General features: G+C 42.4%; 1 protein-coding gene across 1 annotated transcript in view; it reads right to left on the bottom strand.

The window, feature by feature from the left end:
• Positions 1-8,676: 8,676 nt before the first annotated feature.
• The window catches only part of DKK2 (dickkopf WNT signaling pathway inhibitor 2), a 64,075-nt gene continuing 52,179 nt past the window's right edge, over positions 8,677-20,572 (bottom strand). Inside the window, exons 2-4 of the mRNA XM_081208210.1 lie at positions 19,394-19,544; positions 15,830-15,979; positions 8,677-12,026 (exon numbers count right to left, since the gene is read on the bottom strand). Coding sequence (XP_081064336.1) covers positions 11,776-12,026; positions 15,830-15,979; positions 19,394-19,544 — 552 coding nt within the window. The 3' untranslated portion in view covers positions 8,677-11,775. The remainder of the gene's footprint in view (positions 12,027-15,829; positions 15,980-19,393; positions 19,545-20,572) is intronic.

Genomic DNA, 20,572 nt, shown 5'->3' with positions numbered 1-20,572 from the left:
GCAAGGAATAGAGCCATGCTAAGCAGCCACCCCTGGCATCTGCACACACAGCTGCACACAGTGCAAACATCTGCAGGCAGGGAGACTTCACACAAACAATTGCATGTGTAGAGGCTTGCATGTGATCTGGAACCCCAGTTGCTCAGGGATTCTAATTGTGTGGAATCCTCTGTAAACGTGAAAGCTCTCTCCCTGCTGATGTGTGGACCAAATGAATAAACATTGGGGGATGTGGCTAGTCAGCACAATGACATTAGAGGTGCATGTTTCCAAGCACAATTCAAAGTGTTGGTGCTGACCTTTAGAGCCCCAAATGGCCTCGGCCCAGTATACCTGAAGGAGCATCTTCACCCCCATCATTCAGCCTGGACACTGAGGTCCACCTCTGAGTGCATTCTGACAGTTCCCTCACTGCGAGAAGTGAGGCTGCAGGGAATCAGACAGAGGGCCTTCTCAACAGTGGTGCCGTCCCTGTGGAACGCCCTCCCATCAGATGTCAAGGAACTCTCTGACTTTTAGAAGACATCTGAAGGTAACCCCGTTTGGGGAAGATTTTAACATCTTATTATGTTTTTATGTGTTTGGAAGCCACCCAGAGTGGCTGGGGAAACCCAGCCAGATTGGCGGGCTATAAATAATAAAATTGTTGTTGTTGTTGTTGTTGTTGTTGTTGTTGTTGTTGTTGTTGTTGTTGTTGTTATACATGGCACAATGCGTGAGTAAATCACCTGTGTAGGACTAAATCAGGGAAGAGAAACCTGTAGTCTTCCAGATGTTGCTACACTCCCAACTCCCAGTAGCCCAAGTCATCATAGTCCGTGGTCAGGGATTATGGCAGTTGTTGCCAGAAACATCTGGAGGGCCACAGGTTCTCCATCCCTGGACTCAGCCATTTCATATGAATCCTACTAAGATTCATCTTCGGTTTGCAAATTTTTGTCTTTCTATCCGACTGGAAATACTATGAAGAGACAGAGTTCCCTGAGCTGTTTTGGCACACCTACAGCTTTGGCTCGAACTGGAAAGTCCAGAGGTGCAGTGAAATGAAAACAATGTGGTAAAGAATATATCATAACTGTCAGTGCTAGGCATTCAATGGCCCATCAATACTTCATGGTAGCAGCAGGACAGGATGAAGGCTGCCCTGGTCTGTTCTGTAAAACAACAGGTCCATTTCTGAAAAGAAACCACTGATCATTAATGCATGCATACCGACAGAAAAATACATATGTTTCAGCAATTTCTAGAAAATGAAGCTTTAGGGGATCGGGAGACAATGTTCATTGGGACCGTGACGCAGGGGGCAGGACTTACCTTTGGGTGCTGTTTAAGAAATTAAACACATACATAAACACACATGGATTATAATCACGCAGTTCACATATCATCTGGAACAGTGATGGGGGACCTGTGGCCTTCTGGGTATTAACTCTCGCCAGTACTAGCTAACATGGCCTATAGTCAGGGATGATGGAAGTTGCAGTCAAGTGAATTCTCCCTCTGGTCTTTTGTGAAGAGGTCTAGAGCTGCTCTCAGAGTTTCTCTGAGACCCTTTGGTAAGCTGAACTTTGTTTTGGGAGTCTTAGCCAGTCAAGGTTTCTATACACCCATGTTCAGCCCACGTCTTCAGAGCCTGCATGGGCTGGGCAATGGGCTTCTCTGACCTTCCAATCACAGGAATGCAGGAACAGCAACACACCATTGCTGAGGAATAGGTCCTGGAGCTGTGGACTCACATCTGCTCATGTGAGCACCCAAATGCAGCAGAGTAAACGGAAGCAAAGCTGTGGAGGTTTTGTAGCATACCTAATTTATTTCTCCTAATTAAACAAATAAAAGAACATAACAAACATGTACGAGAGAAGCAGCTCTCATACAGCCATCCTGTCTCTAGACAGTTCAAAGGAAAAGTCTTGCATTACTAGAGATGGAAGTCTCGAAGAGTAGCTTCCACCCCATCCTTTCTCACAGAATGAAAGTAAAACAACATGATCAGGTTATCCTTGCAATGAGAGGGATGAAAATACTGACACAAGGATGAGGCATGAAGCTTAATGGCACTTGCACATTTGGGACCAATCAATGGGGAAATGAGCTTTGAAGCTGACTGTACCAGGTGTGGGTGTTGATTGCTAAAGTCATCATAGGCTAAAAGGAAGATCTCACCCTATAAGAGATGGCGATGTCCTTTAACAATATTCACTTAATCAGTCCAGGCTCAGATGGTTATTCTTTTTGGGAAAATTGTGGATGTGAGAGAGTTATGTTGATATGATTAAGTCCAGAGCTTGAGCTTCTGGCACCATGGGATCTGTTTTAATATTCAGATAAATGATACAGTGGTACCTCGGGTTAAGAACTTAATTCGTTCCGGAGGTCCATTCTTAACCTGAAACTGTTCTTAACCTGAGGTACCACTTTAGCTAATGGGGCCTCCCGCTGCTGCCACGTGATTTCTGTTCTCATCCTGAAGCAAAGTTCTTAACCCGAGGTACTATTTCTGGGTTAGCAGAGTCTGTAACCTGAAGCACCTGTAACCTGAAGCATCTGTAACATAACTGTCAACTTTTTCCTTTTTTTGCAAGGAATCCTATTCGGAATAAGGGAATTTCCCTTAAAAAAAGGGAAACTTTGACAGCTATGGTCTGTAACCTGAGGTACCACTGTATATAGAAATTAAGGGTGTGCATCAGATATCAGAAGCCAAAATCAGAAGCCAAAGAGGGACACTTGGGAACAAATCAGTGCTAGTTCAAGCCAAAGCAGGATCTTTCTGAAGTGCCCTGAACTGAATCATTGAACACTGCATCAATTCAGTCAACTTCTGAGACTAGAACTGTGTGTGTGTGTGTGTGAGTGTGAGTGTGTAGAGGGGAGGTAGGATGACATCTATCCTTCTGAAACACTGCAAATTTCTTACCTAGGGGCACCTCTCTGATGTGTGCTCTTTTCATACATATTGCTCACAAAACAATATATTTTAGTCTTTAGTCTTTTTTAAAAATCACCTCAAAACTGTATATGCTGCCATTGCAGGAAAATCACTGTGATTACCCTTCTGAAATATGGCAGAATTCATTCCCATGTAGGAGGTCTGCAAATGTAATCCAATTTGGTCCATTTGTGTTTTTGTTTTTGTTTTAAAGACAAATTAAAGTTGGCTATTTTTTTAATTGTTTGGATTTTAGCAGGCTTCATCCACCCTAAAGAAGCTAAAATGCCTGCATTCCCCCACCCCAAATTTCATCCAATCTTGTCAAACAGTGAAAAAATAGCCATTAAAAAAATTCCCCATGATGGTGAATGCGGAGTCATGCAATTGGATTTTTCTGAATTGTGATTTGGATTGGATCTGAACCAAATTACTCATCTTCTGAACTGGCCTGAACCAAATCAAGCTGGTTTCCAAAGCACCAAATTGGGTTCCAAACCAAATCTTGTGGTTTGTTATAAATCTTTTAAAAAGGGGAACGATCCATCAGAACAGTTCATGCCCTCCTTCTCTTGACAATAAAAATTTAAAGCTCAGCTGTGGTATTTTATATTGTGCTGCAAGCCAGTGTAAATTCACATGTTGCTATTATGATGCTGCAAAAATATAGCAATAAAGTTGCCTTCTCTATCTGTTCCAGCAACTACCCATTTTCTCTGGGAACCTCATTGTTTCGTAACACTTTTAAGATCAATAGGAAATATGAAGAGCTGTCCAGAGAAGAGTAGATGAACTTTTAAAAACTACTGTTTATTTTCCTGTTGCCTGCGATTACTTTTTCTGTCATCTTTTCTGTCATCCATGTGGGTCCTCCTCTATTTACTTAAAAAGTAGTCTCTCTGATTCAAGATCATATTCTCTTTCAGGAGAAACTGTATGCAACAGTCAATTCCCCACAACTAATAGTGGGCTTGTATTTGGTGATACAGACATTTATTTCTAGGAGGGCTTTGCAAGTAATTACACTCATGCAACGGTGACAAACTCTCTAAATAACTGAAACTTCCGGAACAGGGGGAATAAGCTCTAATTTATCAATATTGAGAATATGCACTCTCTTCATGCTCAGAGGAACTTTTTCTCACATACTGCAGGAGTCAGTACTGGAAACAGATTCCACATTTTATCCCTGGATAGCCCTGACATAAAGGAAGCCATGGTGGTGGCAATGCCCTACCCCTCCACAGTTTGTTTTTCTTTCTTTTTGTTCTTAGGAAGTGTGTGTGTGTCTGTGTGCATGTGAGTCCCTTGGTTTGTATCTTAAAGGAAATGATCACTGAATGGCACCTTTCTCCTGTATGAAGGCCCAACTGCATGAAACAGGGAATATCTCCTGCTGTTTATACTTTAAAAATAGCTATGCAACAGGGATGGGATGCAAAGGCTGAATTGGTAAAAGTCTATGTTGCCAGAGATTTGTTTATCCCCCCCCCTTTTTTTGATATTTTCCCAATCAGCCCCACTGCCCTGCTAAGATTCTGTATTTCCCCCTCATTTCATTTATAGTTTGGTCCCAAGTTTCTATGCCAGCTGGTTTATCTCGTGAAGGAAGGCTGGTGGAACTTTTCTTTGTTGATAGCCACGTTCCTTTTGGGGTTAATCTGTCAGGGCCATAGATGGCCACCACTCTTATCTTCTTTTTCAAGCAGATATGAGGGCTTGGCCACTAGCCAGGCACACAAAAGATTCCACCTGTACTTCATACACCTGTGATTTCTGCTCCCCCACCCCACAACAATGTCCTGAGCCTCGAATCATGTTATGTGTTAAAGTTCTCACCCTGGCCACCAAGGGTATCATGTATATAGTTTTCACTCAGGTCCACATCAATTAATTTGGGTTGTTGTTGTTACAATGTTGACAGCCAGCTGCCTATAAAAGCAGGCCGGCTGAGCTGTTTGCTGTTCAGTTCAATTCCAGCTTACTTATAAAGACCTACTTGGAGAAATCTCTGTGTCATCTGCTATGTCCACCCACTATTTAATAAATCATATATCACAGAAGAAATTACCCCTGGGTTTTAAAATGGTTAGGTGGTTAAGGAGAAGAAGGAACAGCTGCAGAAACTGGGGTTGCCATATTTCAAACAGAAGCAAAATAAACATGGTGTGCAGGCAGATGCAGTAATTTTGCAACCTGTCCCCCAGGCAGCCAGTGCTGCTGACCCCTCTGCCATTGAAGAAGAAGAGTTTGTATTTGATATCCCGCTTTATCACTACCCTAAGGAGTCTCAAAGTGGCTAACAATCTCCTTTCCCTTCCTCCCCCCACAACAAACACTCTGAGAGATGAGTGAGGCTGAGAGTATTCAAAGAAGTGTGACTAGCCCAAGGTCACCCAGCAGCTGCATGTGGAGGAGCGGGGAAGCGAACCCGGTTCACCAGATTATGAGTCCACCACTCTTAACCACTACACCACACTGGCTCTCACATTGCCCCCATATCTGCCTCTGGGGACACCATGTGGTTTGCTGCATACATGTGACATGGTCACACCCAGTGGTGGTTAGCAACAGGAGTGTGACTGTGTGAGGGTGAGATACCTCCAGCAAAGGAACCAGGTTTAAAGCTACATTTCCCGCTTTTATCAAATTTCCTGCTTGGCCATTCATCTGTATTGCTTCTTGGATTCTGTTTACTGATTGCTGTCGAAAGTGATAAGATGTTGGGTTCCTCAGACTAAATGTTGAGAAGTACCGGTAGCTTTTTATAGCAGGAATGGGGAATGTGTGCCCCCTCAGATATCACTGGGCATTAGCCATGCTGACTGGGGCTGATGGGAGCAGGCCATAATTTCTTCAACCCTTTGGCAGAAATGACTGGCAGAATCCGTGACCAGGGAGAAGAGTTGGTGGAAGAAGACTGGAAGAAATTTAAAGGCTACTTGCAGAAATATTGTAAAATTAATGAATGTTAAAATGATGTTGGAACGGAAAATAAGTAGTATTGGTAAAAAGATTATTAAGAATATGCAAAAATGGATCGACAATGGTTGAAAATACATAGTTATAATAGGACCTATTAAATAGGTTAACTGGGGCTGACTGGGGCTGATGGGAGCAGGCCATAATTTCTTCAACCCTTTATAGAAAATGCACTGGCTACTCACTCCAAGGAACAAAGGACAACTGCAAGTTCGTGGCTGTTTCAGAAGTCATTTGGTATTAAATGTTAGCGATTTCCTATTATCATCTTTAGCTCCGATTGTTTCAAAGATATGTGCCAGCACGGCGTCTAAAAATGCATATCAATTTCATGTCCATTTCGCGCCATTTTTTTAGCCTTCTCCAGAGGTCAAGCCACAGGAAATGGATACACACCATTCCAAGGTGATAAAAGCAACAGAATGGGGCTGTGTGGTCCAATCCTTTTAATGCTTAGCCAAAGTTATTATTTGGAACTTACACCACAATAAGTAAGCACAGAATTGCAGCCTTACAGTGCAATGCTGCTCATGTCTACTCAGAATTAACCCCAATGAATTCATTGAGGCTTACTCCCAACTAAGTGTTTATAGGTTTGCAGCTTAAGCCACAATTTTAGAACTGATTTTGCAATGCTGTTCTTAAGTTTAGCCCTTTTGACCATAGTAGGATCTCAGAGTAAATATGCATATAATCTGGTTGTAATGTAGATTATAGAGCACAAGATGGGTTGCTTAAAGCATTAAAACAAGGACAGCGGTTTGGGGGTCAGTTCATACAGAGCAAAAATCAGAAATCCCCACACATATATCATCAGGTTTTACATATTTATAAAGTGTTATGTGCTCATGTAGTAATTTACATGACTGTCACATTTGATGATTTACATATGGCAGTTGTGAAATGTCCTACACAGAAATGACTTTACACATAAGATTTTCATAATGTGTGGGGCAATTATTGTTCACAAAGCACTTAGTGTTCGGACAGAAAATAAACCACTTGAGGGCTAACAGTCTGTTGTAATGATGAAAGGAGCTCAAGGCTTCTGTTTTCTCTGCAATAAGGTTGTAAGTTCAAATGTTCAAGTCAAAATATTTTCATTTTAAATGTGTTTTATAGGTTGCATTTCAGGACCAGAACCAAGCTATCGGGGGGGGGGGGGTTGCTCTCTTCTAAATCTTCCTTGCAATTGATATAATTTGAACTGCTTACAAAACTGTGACAAAATTTGAATCCCACCTCCCACCCCACAACCACCGAGCTGAAAATGAGCAGAGACATATTGCTGGAAACATATTTATTTATGAAAATATTTATATTTTCAGCCCCATTCCAACATGGCTCAAAAAAGCCAGTTAAAACAACATACAATTGGTAAAGCGATTAAAACAAAGAACCCAGATGAAAACCAACAACCAGATGTTAAGATTGCAGAAGGGGAGAAAGAAACTAAGAACACTGAATGAGTCAACGCAGCAAAATGCCAGTAAATAATGAGTCGGTTGGGCTTCTTGCGGAACATAATTCCGCAATCTGGATGCCATAACTGAAAAGGTCCTGTCCCATTTCCCAGCCATCTGAGAAATGGCAATAGAACAAAGACCACTGCCTCTGATAATTAGTATTATAAATTTGATGAATATTGTTTGCACAGTCTATTGCTCACCATACAGCTGTCTTGTAATATTTCCCTTCGTCTCACCTTTATCAAATTAGTTACTATAGAAATCAGTCCGTGTGAAATCAGTCCGATGATCTTCCCAAACCAAATAGTATATGTTTTGGATTTTGGATTTTTTATTAAAAAAAGGTAAACACAGCTTTTATGAAACTTGGGGGTTCAGTTTGAGGGAGGGAGGATGATGCCTGACATAGGGAGAAGATAAGTCTCAACGATCTGATTGTGAGCTGTTTGAAGTGTGCAGCCTGTGGGCTATATCCTGATGGGTCTTGCTCTTGTGGGTTGAAGTCAGAAAGAAATAAGGACCCTTTGCTTCGGAATCAGATGCATTCCATATGGCAATACTGGGAGGTGCAAAGATAAGGGTGGTTGTTTGTACAAATATTTTGCACAAATATTTCCCTGGCCTTGATGTTAAAACATGCTTAAATTTTGAGCCCAGGGGTACACTTAAAAAGATGGTAAACAATATATGATGTTTGCTTATTTGCAGTGCAACTGGGGTTATCTGAAGGAAGTCCATGTTTGTTTGGGAATTAACAACAGCAGTAGGAAGCGCATTACTCCTGTCCACTCTTCTCTGCTGGCAAGAGGAATTTCACAAGCAATGAAAGCTTCAGCTTTCCAGCTCAGACTTCCTATTTAGATGGGGCGGCCATATTTCTAGGTGGGGCATTTAAGGGAGGGAGGTGGAAAGGATGTGAGGGCCAGATCAGAGAAAGGAAAATGCCCTTACTCCTCCTACATGCAGAGAGTATGTTAAAAGTCTGCTGACGACTGGCATAATTTGCTCCTCAGTGGGAGAGAAATTGGATTAAAACAAAAGAAAACCAGAAAAGGACAGAGGAGAGGAAGGCTGTTCCTATCATTTCACTTCCCCCCTGCCAAAACCAGCTCAGTAAGTCAATGGATTTGTCCACTTTCGGTTCTTCCTCCCCAACCGGCAACCCCATTTTAGGCTGACAGCTCAAGTGATCTTTGTTTTTTAATTGTTTCAGCAGTGGAAGAGGACTCTTGTGAGTCCAGGGAGGGCCTACGCCCCTAATGTGAGGAAACGAGAAAAGAATGCAAAGACAAATGTGGGCAAAGGGACATTTTAATATATTTAATCTTTTTATACATTTCTTTCTAAATTACAAAGTCAACAAGTTGCAAGTATAGTTTGCTGCAAAAAGCTTTCTGTACGAAATATCTTCTATAAGAAAATACATCTCATTAAACATTTCCTGTAAATAAATTACTTCAAATGCTAGTTCTTGCAGGAGAGTTATGGGAAGGGCATGCAGAAGCCATCAGATAACGCTTAAATGAGTGGGAGCTTTACTTTGGCTGCGCTGAGGGACACCAACTCCTTCCTGTAGTCTCACAGAGGCAAAAGGATTTCAGATACGCACTTCCATCCCTTAAGGGCGGTCAGAAATGAAAATGTCTTATTGAAACTGTACATTTTTCCAGCCTTAGTCTTGTTTTCATTGCAATAGAGCCGTGGCGGAAACCTGTAGTTCTCCATGTGGTGCAGTAGGGAGGAAACTGGGTCTCTCTACCCCTAGGCAGCACAGAGACAATGGTAAGAGAGGTGGAAGAGGTTTCCCACCTCTTCACTAAAGTAAGCCAATTACAGTATCCTGTACTCAGCCTTAAAATAAGTCCCAGTGAGATACAGAATTAAGCCTTTGCTTTTAGAGTTTACATAGTCCTTTGTAAATAATAATATTATTTAGAAAAATATAACCGTGGGCATAATCCCTCTGGCCTAATCTTAGTTAGTTTGCTTCTGTTCTTAGCTACTTATATGTTGCTATCAACAGGCAAACTACATGTTGTACACAAATGCTAGAAATGAAGACCTATCTGTTTTTCAGTGAAAAACAGAACCAGAAGGCTGAATTTTCGAATGAAGTTGTGCATGGAAAGAGAGAGGTCAGTCTGCCATTTTCCCACCACTGTTTTCTCACTCAATATGCTCCCCAAGCCTCTGGTCCTCCAAATGTTGCTGGACTTCAACACCCATCAGCCCCAGACAGCATGGCCAAGGGTCAAGGAGGATGGTCACTGGTAGTCCAGTAGCACTAGGCAGCCCACAGGTTCCTTGCCCTTGCCTGAGACAGTGTACATTATCCCGAATATTGTGCATTGATGTTGATACTAAGGCCTGAGGTCAAAGGGCTGGACCCAGGATATATATTCACTATGCTCTTAAAACTATTTAATTGTCATGGCTTTCTTTGAAGTCCATCAAAGTGGAATCTTAGAATAATTTTCAGCACTCTCCCTAAAGGACAGTTAGTGAAGAAGCCATGGCAGATAGACTGGTTCAAATCCAGTTTCTATTTGTAGTGTAGACACTTGCTCCTAGATAATTTTAGGTACCTTCCAACCCTGTTGTTTGATAATGACATGATAAATCATTCTCCTTATTCACAAATATATGAGAGTTACTTTTTTAAAAAATAGAGATAAAGAAAATGTAGCATAAGGCTTGCGTTTACTGAGAAATTTCGATACTGGTTACAAATAGACCATAATTTTCATGGCACATTGTCATAAGGTGGCTACGGGAAGCCGGGAAAATATGGCTTGTAGAAAGTGAGATAGCCAGGGAACCCCTTTTTCATTAGACTGCTTCAGGTACTTCATTTTCACATAGATACAATCAATCACACTGCTGTTGCAAATGGCACATGGTAGCAGGAAAAAACTCAGTCTAACACACACAGACACACACACACACCCCACCTCCGAGTAGCATTTAAAAAAGGAATACCATTCTCTTCTCCAATCAACAATATTTCCTGGAGAGTGATCCTACCCCTTTTCAAGGCTCCGATGCTTACACAAATAACACATTTGAAAAATAAGTGAGTATAGTAAAAGAAAATGCAAGAGTGTTAGAAGGGTGATGGTGGAATGATTGAACAGGTCACCATTCATCTTTGTCAGTCCATTAATACTGTGGCGGTGATAGTGAACACTGGTATCCACTACAGTCAATGGGAATCCAGTAGCAATTGATACTATCCACATTCCAAATACTTGCAAGTCTGAGTTGTTATATTGTATCACGTGATGTCATTTGCTAATCACACTTTGGGCCTCCATGTCCATCTTGTTTTCCTTTCATTTTTCCCCTGTTGCTGCTGGCATAGGATGCTTCCATTTTAAGTTCTTCAAACCACAGAAGATCTGTACTGAAAGCCCTGTTGATGCTGTTATTTAGTAGTACACACAGTCAATGGACGCTGGATGCCTCCACCAGAGGCAAAGCTGAAAAATAGTTCACAATACAACCCAAAAATCCCCCCCTTATTTACAGCTAGCAGCTCAGCATACAATTCTGCTCAGAATGCATTCATGGACACTTTGCTTTTTTCTCTGTTAGCCCCCTGTGTGCTAGCAGTAAACTGCGACAAAAAGAAGCCATTGGCTATGAAGATGAAATGATTTGGGTGTTGTGGTCCAAATGCTTAACAGTATGCAAATCAAAAACATCATCCCTGCTTTATTACCTCTGTTCAAGGCAGATTTTGCCAGGCACGTGTGTTGTGTGTTGTGTGTGTTTGTGTGTGTGAAATGAACGATATTTTTCCATTTGCACTGCAGCCTTCCATATGTAGCCCTTGTTTGGCAGGAGAAGATTTATCATTCAAGTGACAGCCTTGGGTTGTTCATGGGTAATGTTAACAGATAAAGACATGTATGGTTATTTTCCCCTTGGCCTCTGATAGCTTCAGTTTACTAACATGGTTTTTTGTTCAGTACCCAAGAAGGTGCCGATAGAAGAGTCATTTGGCAAAGCACTGCTTTGTGTTGTAAATATGTCATATAGCAATATTTTACAATCATAATGGGGGAGGGACCTAACCACAACGAATGTGGAGAATTCACAAAGCCATACGTCAAACATGAGTTAAATGTCAAATGTCATTGGCGCGGCGCTTTTCCACAAATGTCTGGCAGCATTGGCAGAGAGGCACCACGTCACAAATCAAAGGCCAGCTGCCACCGTATTCACCTCCAGGGCAGAAATATAATTCAGTTTGGGATGTTGTTTCTTCCCACAACAATGGACACTTCGGCCATTTGGTTCTTATTTACAATCCTGGCATTCTACGATGCTGCGATGTGTACATTTTGCCAGTTCTTCGCGGCCTGTGAATGGCAGTCTCCCAATCCACCATCAGATCTTCTGGCACACGTGAAGCCTCGCTTTTGAAGAGTAAGTGGCGTCTTTCCAGATTTTGCATGACAGCCCTTTGGCACAGTCACATCGCTGGAAAATCTCCAAGCCGTGGGACCCCTTCTTGCGTTGCTTGGTGCACACCTCCCCCTGGTGCAAGACGGGCTTGCAAATTTTGGTCCAGAAATGGCGAGCACAACAAAAGCCCTCAGTGCAGTCGGAAGACCTTAAGCAGGAGTCTCCTTCGTGGCCTAAAGAAAACAACTGCATAGTTAATATACAGGGAAGAAGAGCACGGAAAGGAATCAAACATGGGCTTTCTAAAAACAAAACTCACAACACAATACAATTTAGGGAGAAACAATGCCAGAAGTGGGATCTGCGATGTGAAATTTTGTGCTATAGGCTTACCCACCAATCGGAAGGCTCCAATTTGGATAACTTTAAAGAGGATTAGACAAATTCATGGCTCCTGGCCATGATGGTTATGGTGAGATAGTGCTCTTCTGCTCAGGTCCTGCTTCCAGGTTTCCCACAGGCATCTGTTTGACCACTATGAGAACAGGATTCTGGACTAGATAGGCCATTGGCCTGATCCAGCAGCCTCTTTTTATGTTCTTTAGCACCTGTTCCAGGCAAGTTTACTCAAAGGTGACACAGACTTTAATGCTGGTAAGTGTGCCTAAGACTGCAACCTACTAGTCCAGTCCTATGCATGTAGGTCACTAATTATTATTTATTTATTTATTTATTTATTTATTTATTTATTTATGCATGCCCCGCCCATCTGGCTGGCTTTCCCCGGCCACTCTGGGCGTCTCCCAACCGAATATTAAAAATAGAATCAAACATTAAAAACTTCCCTAAACAGGGCTGCCTTCAGATGTTTTCTAAAAGTCAGATGGTTGTTTATTTCCTTGACATTTGGTGGGAGGGCGTTCCACAGGGCGGGTGCCACTACCGTGAAGGCCCTCTGCCTGGTTCCCTATAACTTGGCTTCTCACAGTGAGGGAACCACCAGAAGGCCATCGGAACTGGACCTCAGTGTCCGGGCAGAAAAATGGGGGTGGAGACGCTCCTTCAGGTATACTGGGCCGAGGCTATTTAGGGCTTTAAAGGTCAACACAACACTTTGAATTGTGCTCGGAAGCATACTGGGAGCCAATGTAGGTCTTTCGGGACCAGTGTTATATGGTCTCGGCGGCCGCCCCCAGTCACCAGTCTAGCTGCTGCATTCTGGATTAGTTGTAGTTTCTGGGTCACCTTCAAAGGTAGCCCCACATAGAGCACATTGCAATAGTCCAAGCAGGAGATAACTAGAGCATGCACCACTCTGGTGAGACAGTCCACAGGCAGGTAGGGTCTCAGCCTGCGTACCAGATGGAGCTGGTAGACAGCCGCCCTGGACACAGAATTGACCTGCACCTCCATGGACAGCTGTGAGTCCAAAATGACTTCCAGGCTGCACACCTTGTCCTTCAGGGGCGCAGTTACCCCATTCAGGACCAGGGAGTCCTCCACACCCATCCGCCTCCTATCCCCCAAAACAGTACTTCTGTCTTGTCAGGATTCAACCTCAATCTGTTAGCCGCTATCCATCCTCCAACTGCCTCCAGACACTCACACAGGACATTCACTGCCTTCACTGGTTCTGATTTGAAAGAGAGGTAGAACTTTCTTCAGTGGGGCCTATCCAGGTAAGTGTGCTTAGGACTGCAGCTTTGATCAATTAAAAAGGACCTCATTTTTTCCAGTCATATTTATGAAGGAAACTCATGCTGTATTGCTATCGCTGTATATGGAGTAGTTCTGCATCCTGTGAAACTAAAGATTACGAAATGCACATTGCAAAACACTCACATGGCATTTTGGGGTTTTGAGAAATATGTTATAACCCACCCTGAACATTGTTTTTGCCATGGAAGTATGGGATCGAAAGAGTTGTAGCCAAAGTTAGTTCTACTGAGAGATGACGCATTGAAACTACTAGACGTGACTGAGGTTCACTAATTTCAATGAATCTTCTTGGAATTGGATTATCGTTGGATGCAACACTCATAAACAAACAAACAAGCTTCCATTGCCAAGGCACGGGACTTCATAAAAGTGGGGAGGATTCTTCTTTCAAATCAGGTGGCCACACAAAGTTAAGATCTGTCTCTGCAGAGGCACTCCTTGGGCTGTTCCAAGTCATTGCTCTCTTGTTTGGTGTGGGTGTCTTGTTTATGTACCAAAGAGGTGCATTACAAATGTGTCATTTGAGCCTTTCAAGCAATGCGCTGCACGACTTTTCCACAGTAAATACCGTTTACTGAAAAGGGGGGAGTGGGAGCATGCTGTTTTAATTCTTAAAAGTACACAGAGGAACAGAACGAAAACATGGGGAAATGGGAAGGGAGAGAGAGAGAGAGAAACAAAAGGCTGCAAATAGTTACATAGGTGGCTATAACTGCAATCATATGCTCACTTTTCAGGGTATAAGCCCCGTAGGATGCATCAGGGCTCTCTTCTGAATAAATGCACTTGCATTGCAGGACTGCACTTTTAGGTCATTGTGGACACATTTCCAACCACCCAAATTCTGTGGTGTGCACTCACCCTTCCTTGGTTCCTCTTAGACACTAACCAGTTTATTACAGTAGGAGCTTTCATACTCAAAGGTTGCATGGTTAAGAGGGTTCACATCAGTACAACACAAGCTGTTACTAAGGATTTGAGCCCCCAAAGCTGGCTTTGGGGGCAGATGTCTATTTTTGGGTTGGCTAACCCCTAAACAGCATCTTAAAAAGCAGAGACATCACCTTGCCAACAAAGGTCCGTATAGTCAAAGTTATGGTTTTCCCAGTAGTGATGTATGGAAGTGAGAGCTGGACCATAAAGAAGGCTGATCGCCGAAGAATTGATGCTTTTGAATAATGGTGCTGGAGGAGACTCTTGAGAGTCCCATGGACTACAAGAAGATCAAACCTATCCATTCTTAAGGAAACTAGCCCTGAGTGCTCACTGGAAGGACAGATCCTGAAGCTGAGGCTCCAATACTTTGGCCACCTCATGAGAAGAGAAGACTCCCTGGAAAAGACCCTGATGTTGGGGAAGATTGAGGGCACAAGGAGAAGGGGACGACAGACGATGAGATGGCTGGACAGTGTTCTTGAAGGTACCAGAATGAGTTTGAGTTTGACCAAACTGCGGTAGGCAGTGGAAGATAGGAGGGCTTGGCATGCTCTGGTCCATGGGGTCATGAAGAGTCGGACATGACTAAAAGACTAAACAACAACCACCCCTAAAAAGTAGTTCACCATTGTTCGTGTTCTTCCAATGGCATTGTTTTTATCCCCTTCTTTAAATTGATTTGTTTCTAACCTGCTTTCGGTCTTACCGTGCAATATAGTTTTTACTAATCTTTGAATTATTGCTTGGCATTGTATTCATTGTCTTTAATAATTTCGTAAGCAGCTAGAATTTTTTCGATAAATGATAGAAATGCTTCAAATAATTAAATAGAATATATGAGCAAGTGCCCAAGACCATTCATCGAGTTTGATTTGAACTCAAAGCTACACTGGTTCACCTGCTCAAGGGAACCCATTGCTAACTGATGTCATGCCCTCACCCTGATGCTCCTCCTCTTTGTTTACCTGCTGTCTCTGAGTGAGTAAACAGTGACAGGATAAAGGTAGAAGAGGGGGAGCCAATGTTTGCCTTCCTTTTCTCCTTTCAGAGGAAGAGGATGCAGCTCAGTGGTAGAGCTGGAAAAGGCTCAGGTTGGAAATCTTGCAGACCGGCTACTAGATAGGACAACACTGAGCTCAGTGGACCAAGGATCTGACTTGGTATCGGTCCCAGAGGATTAGTCCCAGAGGAAGAGGGTAAACAAAATGGGAAGCCAGGTACGGATCAGACTGCAATTCACTAGACAGCATACTGCTCTCTCTCTCTCGCTCTCTCCCTCTCTCTCTCTCTCTCTCTCTCATGACAATGTTAAACATTTCACAGCAAAAAGCTTTTCAGAAGACCATCTCCTCAAGGCACTTTATGGACAACACGGCCTTACCCTTTGTGTGTGTCAGCTTGGTCTGCCCTTTCCCAAGATTCTGCCATCCCAAGTCCTTAGTGGGATAATGATTATTTTTCTTGTTGCGAGGTACTTCCAAGGCTGGGATGTGGGGAGTAAGAATGCTCTCAGTTACTGGTATACAAATACCTAGAAAGATGAACAGAATGAGTTACAATGGAAGGGCTCTTGGGAGAATAATGTGGCAGAGGGCAATTTTCACAGAATGACACAGAGAAGAGCCTCTATGCTGAAAGAAAGCACATTTATTTATTTATTTATTTATTTATCTATCTATCTTCCTATACTGTCATTTATTTATTTGTTTGTTTGTTTGTGTATATATATATATATATATATATATATATATATATATATATATATATATATTTGCTTTCGTAGATTTTCACGGGTACAGGAATGCAGGTTTTGGTGTCTTCGGGTGTCTTCCCGTGTAAGAGTTGGGGTGTCTAGGCGACGTTTCGACGAGGTCTCACTCGTCATCTTCAGGCTGGTGCTTTCGGCTTCTTGTTACTAGAACAGAGCAGGATCTCAGTGTTTGAGTTCCTATAAATACTGTTGAGGGGTGTGGTGTATAGCCTCCAACGTTCTGGGCAGAGAGGGAGTTCCCAGGTTAGTGTGCCTTTTTTTTTCTTTTGTTCCTTAATTACTTGAGGGATATCTTGAGTGATTTCTTGAGTGATATTCTGAGTACCACTTAGGAGGGTCATTAGGTGTGGATTAGTTGCTAAAGCTTTCGTGTCTTGACCTCTTGAGCTTGTGAAAAGTTTTTCTGAGAAGATGGCTGTACTGCACTTAGTTGTGCTCTGGCTTGGCTTCGTGTATAGGGGCGAGCTGTGGTTTTGTGCCCTGTGCCAGCCAGATCTGTGTAGGGATTGCAGGGGGGTGCAGCATCCGGAGGTGCCACTATGGTTTGGCTACTGGATGGTGTCTGTACTTTATCTGTGGAGAGGGTCTGGGTTTGGGTCTGGTGTGGTTGATTGGAGATGGCGTTCTGTGTGTCTCTGGTTCTGGTGTCGGTTTTTGTGGGGAGGGCTAATTTCCAGATGTCTGGCAGGCGGGACGTGTCGTCACGCTTGTTCATGTTGTGAGGGTGTTTCTCTATCTCGATGGCTTCCATGATTATTCTCTTGTGGTGATGTTCCATGTTAAAGAGCAATTTGGAATCTGCAAAATTAATTTCGTGTCCTGTTTCTTTCATGTGTCCTCTCTTTACCAACACATGAAAGAAACAGGACACGAAATTAATTTTGCAGATTCCAAATTGCTCTTTAACATGGAACATCACCACAAGAGAATAATCATGGAAGCCATCGAGATAGAGAAACACCCTCACAACATGAACAAGCGTGACGACACGTCCCGCCTGCCAGACATCTGGAAATTAGCCCTCCCCACAAAAACCGACACCAGAACCAGAGACACACAGAACGCCATCTCCAATCAACCACACCAGACCCAAACCCAGACCCTCTCCACAGATAAAGTACAGACACCATCCAGTAGCCAAACCATAGTGGCACCTCCGGATGCTGCACCCCCCTGCAATCCCTACACAGATCTGGCTGGCACAGGGCACAAAACCACAGCTCGCCCCTATACACGAAGCCAAGCCAGAGCACAACTAAGTGCAGTACAGCCATCTTCTCAGAAAAACTTTTCACAAGCTCAAGAGGTCAAGACACGAAAGCTTTAGCAACTAATCCACACCTAATGACCCTCCTAAGTGGTACTCAGAATATCACTCAAGAAATCACTCAAGATATCCCTCAAGTAATTAAGGAACAAAAGAAAAAAAAAGGCACACTAACCTGGGAACTCCCTCTCTGCCCAGAACGTTGGAGGCTATACACCACACCCCCTCAACAGTATTTATAGGAACTCAAACACTGAGATCCTGCTCTGTTCTAGTAACAAGAAGCCGAAAGCACCAGCCTGAAGATGACGAGTGAGACCTCGTCGAAACGTCGCCTAGACACCCCAACTCTTACACGGGAAGACACCCGAAGACACCAAAACCTGCATATATATATATATATATATATATATATATATATATATATATATATATAAATGACAGTATAGGAATCATAAAATATCAGGGTTACACCATTAAAACCCTACAGATAACCATTAAAGTGGCTGGCTGACTGGCTAAATAAATAAATAGCTAGCTAGCTAGCTAGCTAGCTGCAAAGGCATAAAAAAGTCCTCAAGCGACGCCTGAAAGTCAAAAGTGAGGATGCCCGTTGAATATCTGCTGGAAGACTATTCCACAGCATGAGACGGGTGGCACTAAATCCCCAATTGAAGTCCAGTTTAAGTCCAGTCAGGTCTCTTTAACATGGCAGACAGCTTAGCGTTATTTAGTATTAATGTTGTCTGAAACACCTGGAGGGCACCATGTGGACTACCCTTGGTATGGTAGATCGTTTTGTATTCGGTATCTCCACAGTGCTTCACCCAGTCTTGTAAATGCTGGCCAGTATAAATTTTTCCCATCTGGCAGTTGGGGTATTGAGAGGCTTGCCTAAGTTAACCTAACCTCATGAGTTTGTGACTGAGATGAGATTTTAATTTTTAATAATAATAATAATAATAATAATAATAATAATAATAATAATGATGATGATGATGATGTATTTAAATAATTCATTTAAATGCTGCCCATCTGACTGGGTTTCCCCAGCCACTCTGGGAGGCGTCTAACAATTATAAAACTACAGTAAAGCATCAAACATTAAGATCAAACATTAAGATCCTGCTTGGCAGGGGGTTGGACTCGATGGCCCTTGTGGTCTCTTCCAACTCTATGATTCTATGATTCTATCTACAGGATCTGTCTATTGATTCATTTAACAATGAATACATAGGTGCTTATATTTGGTATTTCAAATTTGACAAGCTAACCTTTTTCAAAAAAAATTAAAAGGTTAATTTTACTTTGTTTTACCGTTGGCAAATCAACAGGGCTTGTCCCTTCCCCTAAGTCCAGTTTGAGAGAACATGCTTTCTTGCCTGCTTCCACTGAGAACCCTGCCTTAACAGGGTTTCTAATACGGAGGAGATTAGCCAAATGCGCTTACAAGTCCCTTTCAGACCTTCATGTTAAAGAAGTGAAGGTCAGGGATGAAGGAGACTCACCTGTCAGTACTGGGGGCAGGGTTGATGCATTCACCCCATCCCCTACCCACTTTAGCCCTCACATTCTACAATTGTTAGATGAATCCACAGACAGATCCTGTAGTCACATGTATTTCAAGTACACTTAATTAGTATATTGATTGTAAAACCCCATATTGATCATTTTTATTGTTTATGTAGAGAGTTATGCAGAAATTCTGGTTTAATATGCTGGCTGTTTGCCATAATCAACACTGACTGCCCGATCGATCCTGTAGACATCCGTTTTTGTGGTTCTAGACTTCCCTACTTATTGACTGTGCAGTTCTAGAGTATGTGGGCTGAGCGTCAACTGACAGTTAATACATTGAGCCATTCATGTTGTTAAAAGGGCATCAAAGTGGTACATATAGTAGATACCATTGTTGCAGCGGTTCCCAGGGCAGCACATGCCATCTCTGTGACAACGCTTCTTTTTCCTCCTACAAATCATGCAGGCAGACGTCGCTTGATGGGGACTGTGGCAGTATTTCCCAACTTCGCACTCCTTGTCATTGGTGCAAGGGTAAGCCTGGGTGGTAGGAAAAAAAGAATGCAGTGATTCATTAAGAATACCTTGCCAAATATAAAATGGAACAAATGAAGAAACAAGTTAGAGTACAACCCAGGGTAATTCCAGATGTTAAACTTGAATGGCATTCAAACTGTAAAAGTTTAATGACACTCCAATTCCTCAATTTATGACCCTGTAATCTTTATTGGTCATAACCGATGGCACAAAAACTTGCAGTCCAAAAGTATCCCGTGTATTAGAAGAATATTAGAGATAAGGGCCAGATGGATTGCTGTTTTACTGAAAATATGTACCCACAAAGATTTTTGGTGTCCTTTTGTGTTTCTCCAACCAATGGAAGGCAGACAACTTGGGCTGAAAGCATCTTGTCAAGTGGCAAGACTCATTTGTTCTCAGAATTAGTCATCAGTCAATAAATCTATATAAACCAGAACAGCAGGAAATTCAGAGTCTAGTCCTTAAACACACACACACACACACACACACACACACACACCATGTTCTTCAAATGGAATAAATAGTGCAAATTTCACATGTTTCTAACTATTTGATTCAAACTCAATTCTCATGGCTTGCTTTGATAATTTCTACATGGAGGGTAAACAGAGAGTGTCAAGTGGATTTCAGAGAATAAGACATATAAGGAAGAAAATCATTCCTGGTTACATACGTGAACTGGTGTTGCAAAGGTAAGTTGTATTGGTTATTTCATATTGCTTATACTTTAAAGATAAACCATTACCACTATGTGCAGTACATTTGAACAGATTTCTTTGTATGCATGAAGGCATGGGATGCACATGCAATACACAGCAGGATCAAAGTGATTCCCACTACATTGGCCCTAAAGGCAGGAACAAAGAAAGTTAGTTGTACAGGTCCCACTGAAACTAAGTTGTGGTGACAATGGACATTAGAATGATACGCCACACTTTCCTAGCAACTATGAAGCCTTATACTGTATGTAGTCCTCAGAAGCAAGTTCTAATGCCTTCAACCAGGATTACTCCAAGGAAAGTGTGTGT

This window comes from Podarcis bocagei, assembly GCF_964188305.1.
Source record: "Podarcis bocagei genome assembly, chromosome: 9".
Lineage (NCBI taxonomy): Eukaryota > Metazoa > Chordata > Lepidosauria > Squamata > Lacertidae > Podarcis > Podarcis bocagei.
The sequence above is the reverse complement of the archived record's forward strand: the minus strand, read 5'-3'. Positions and strand labels throughout refer to the sequence as shown.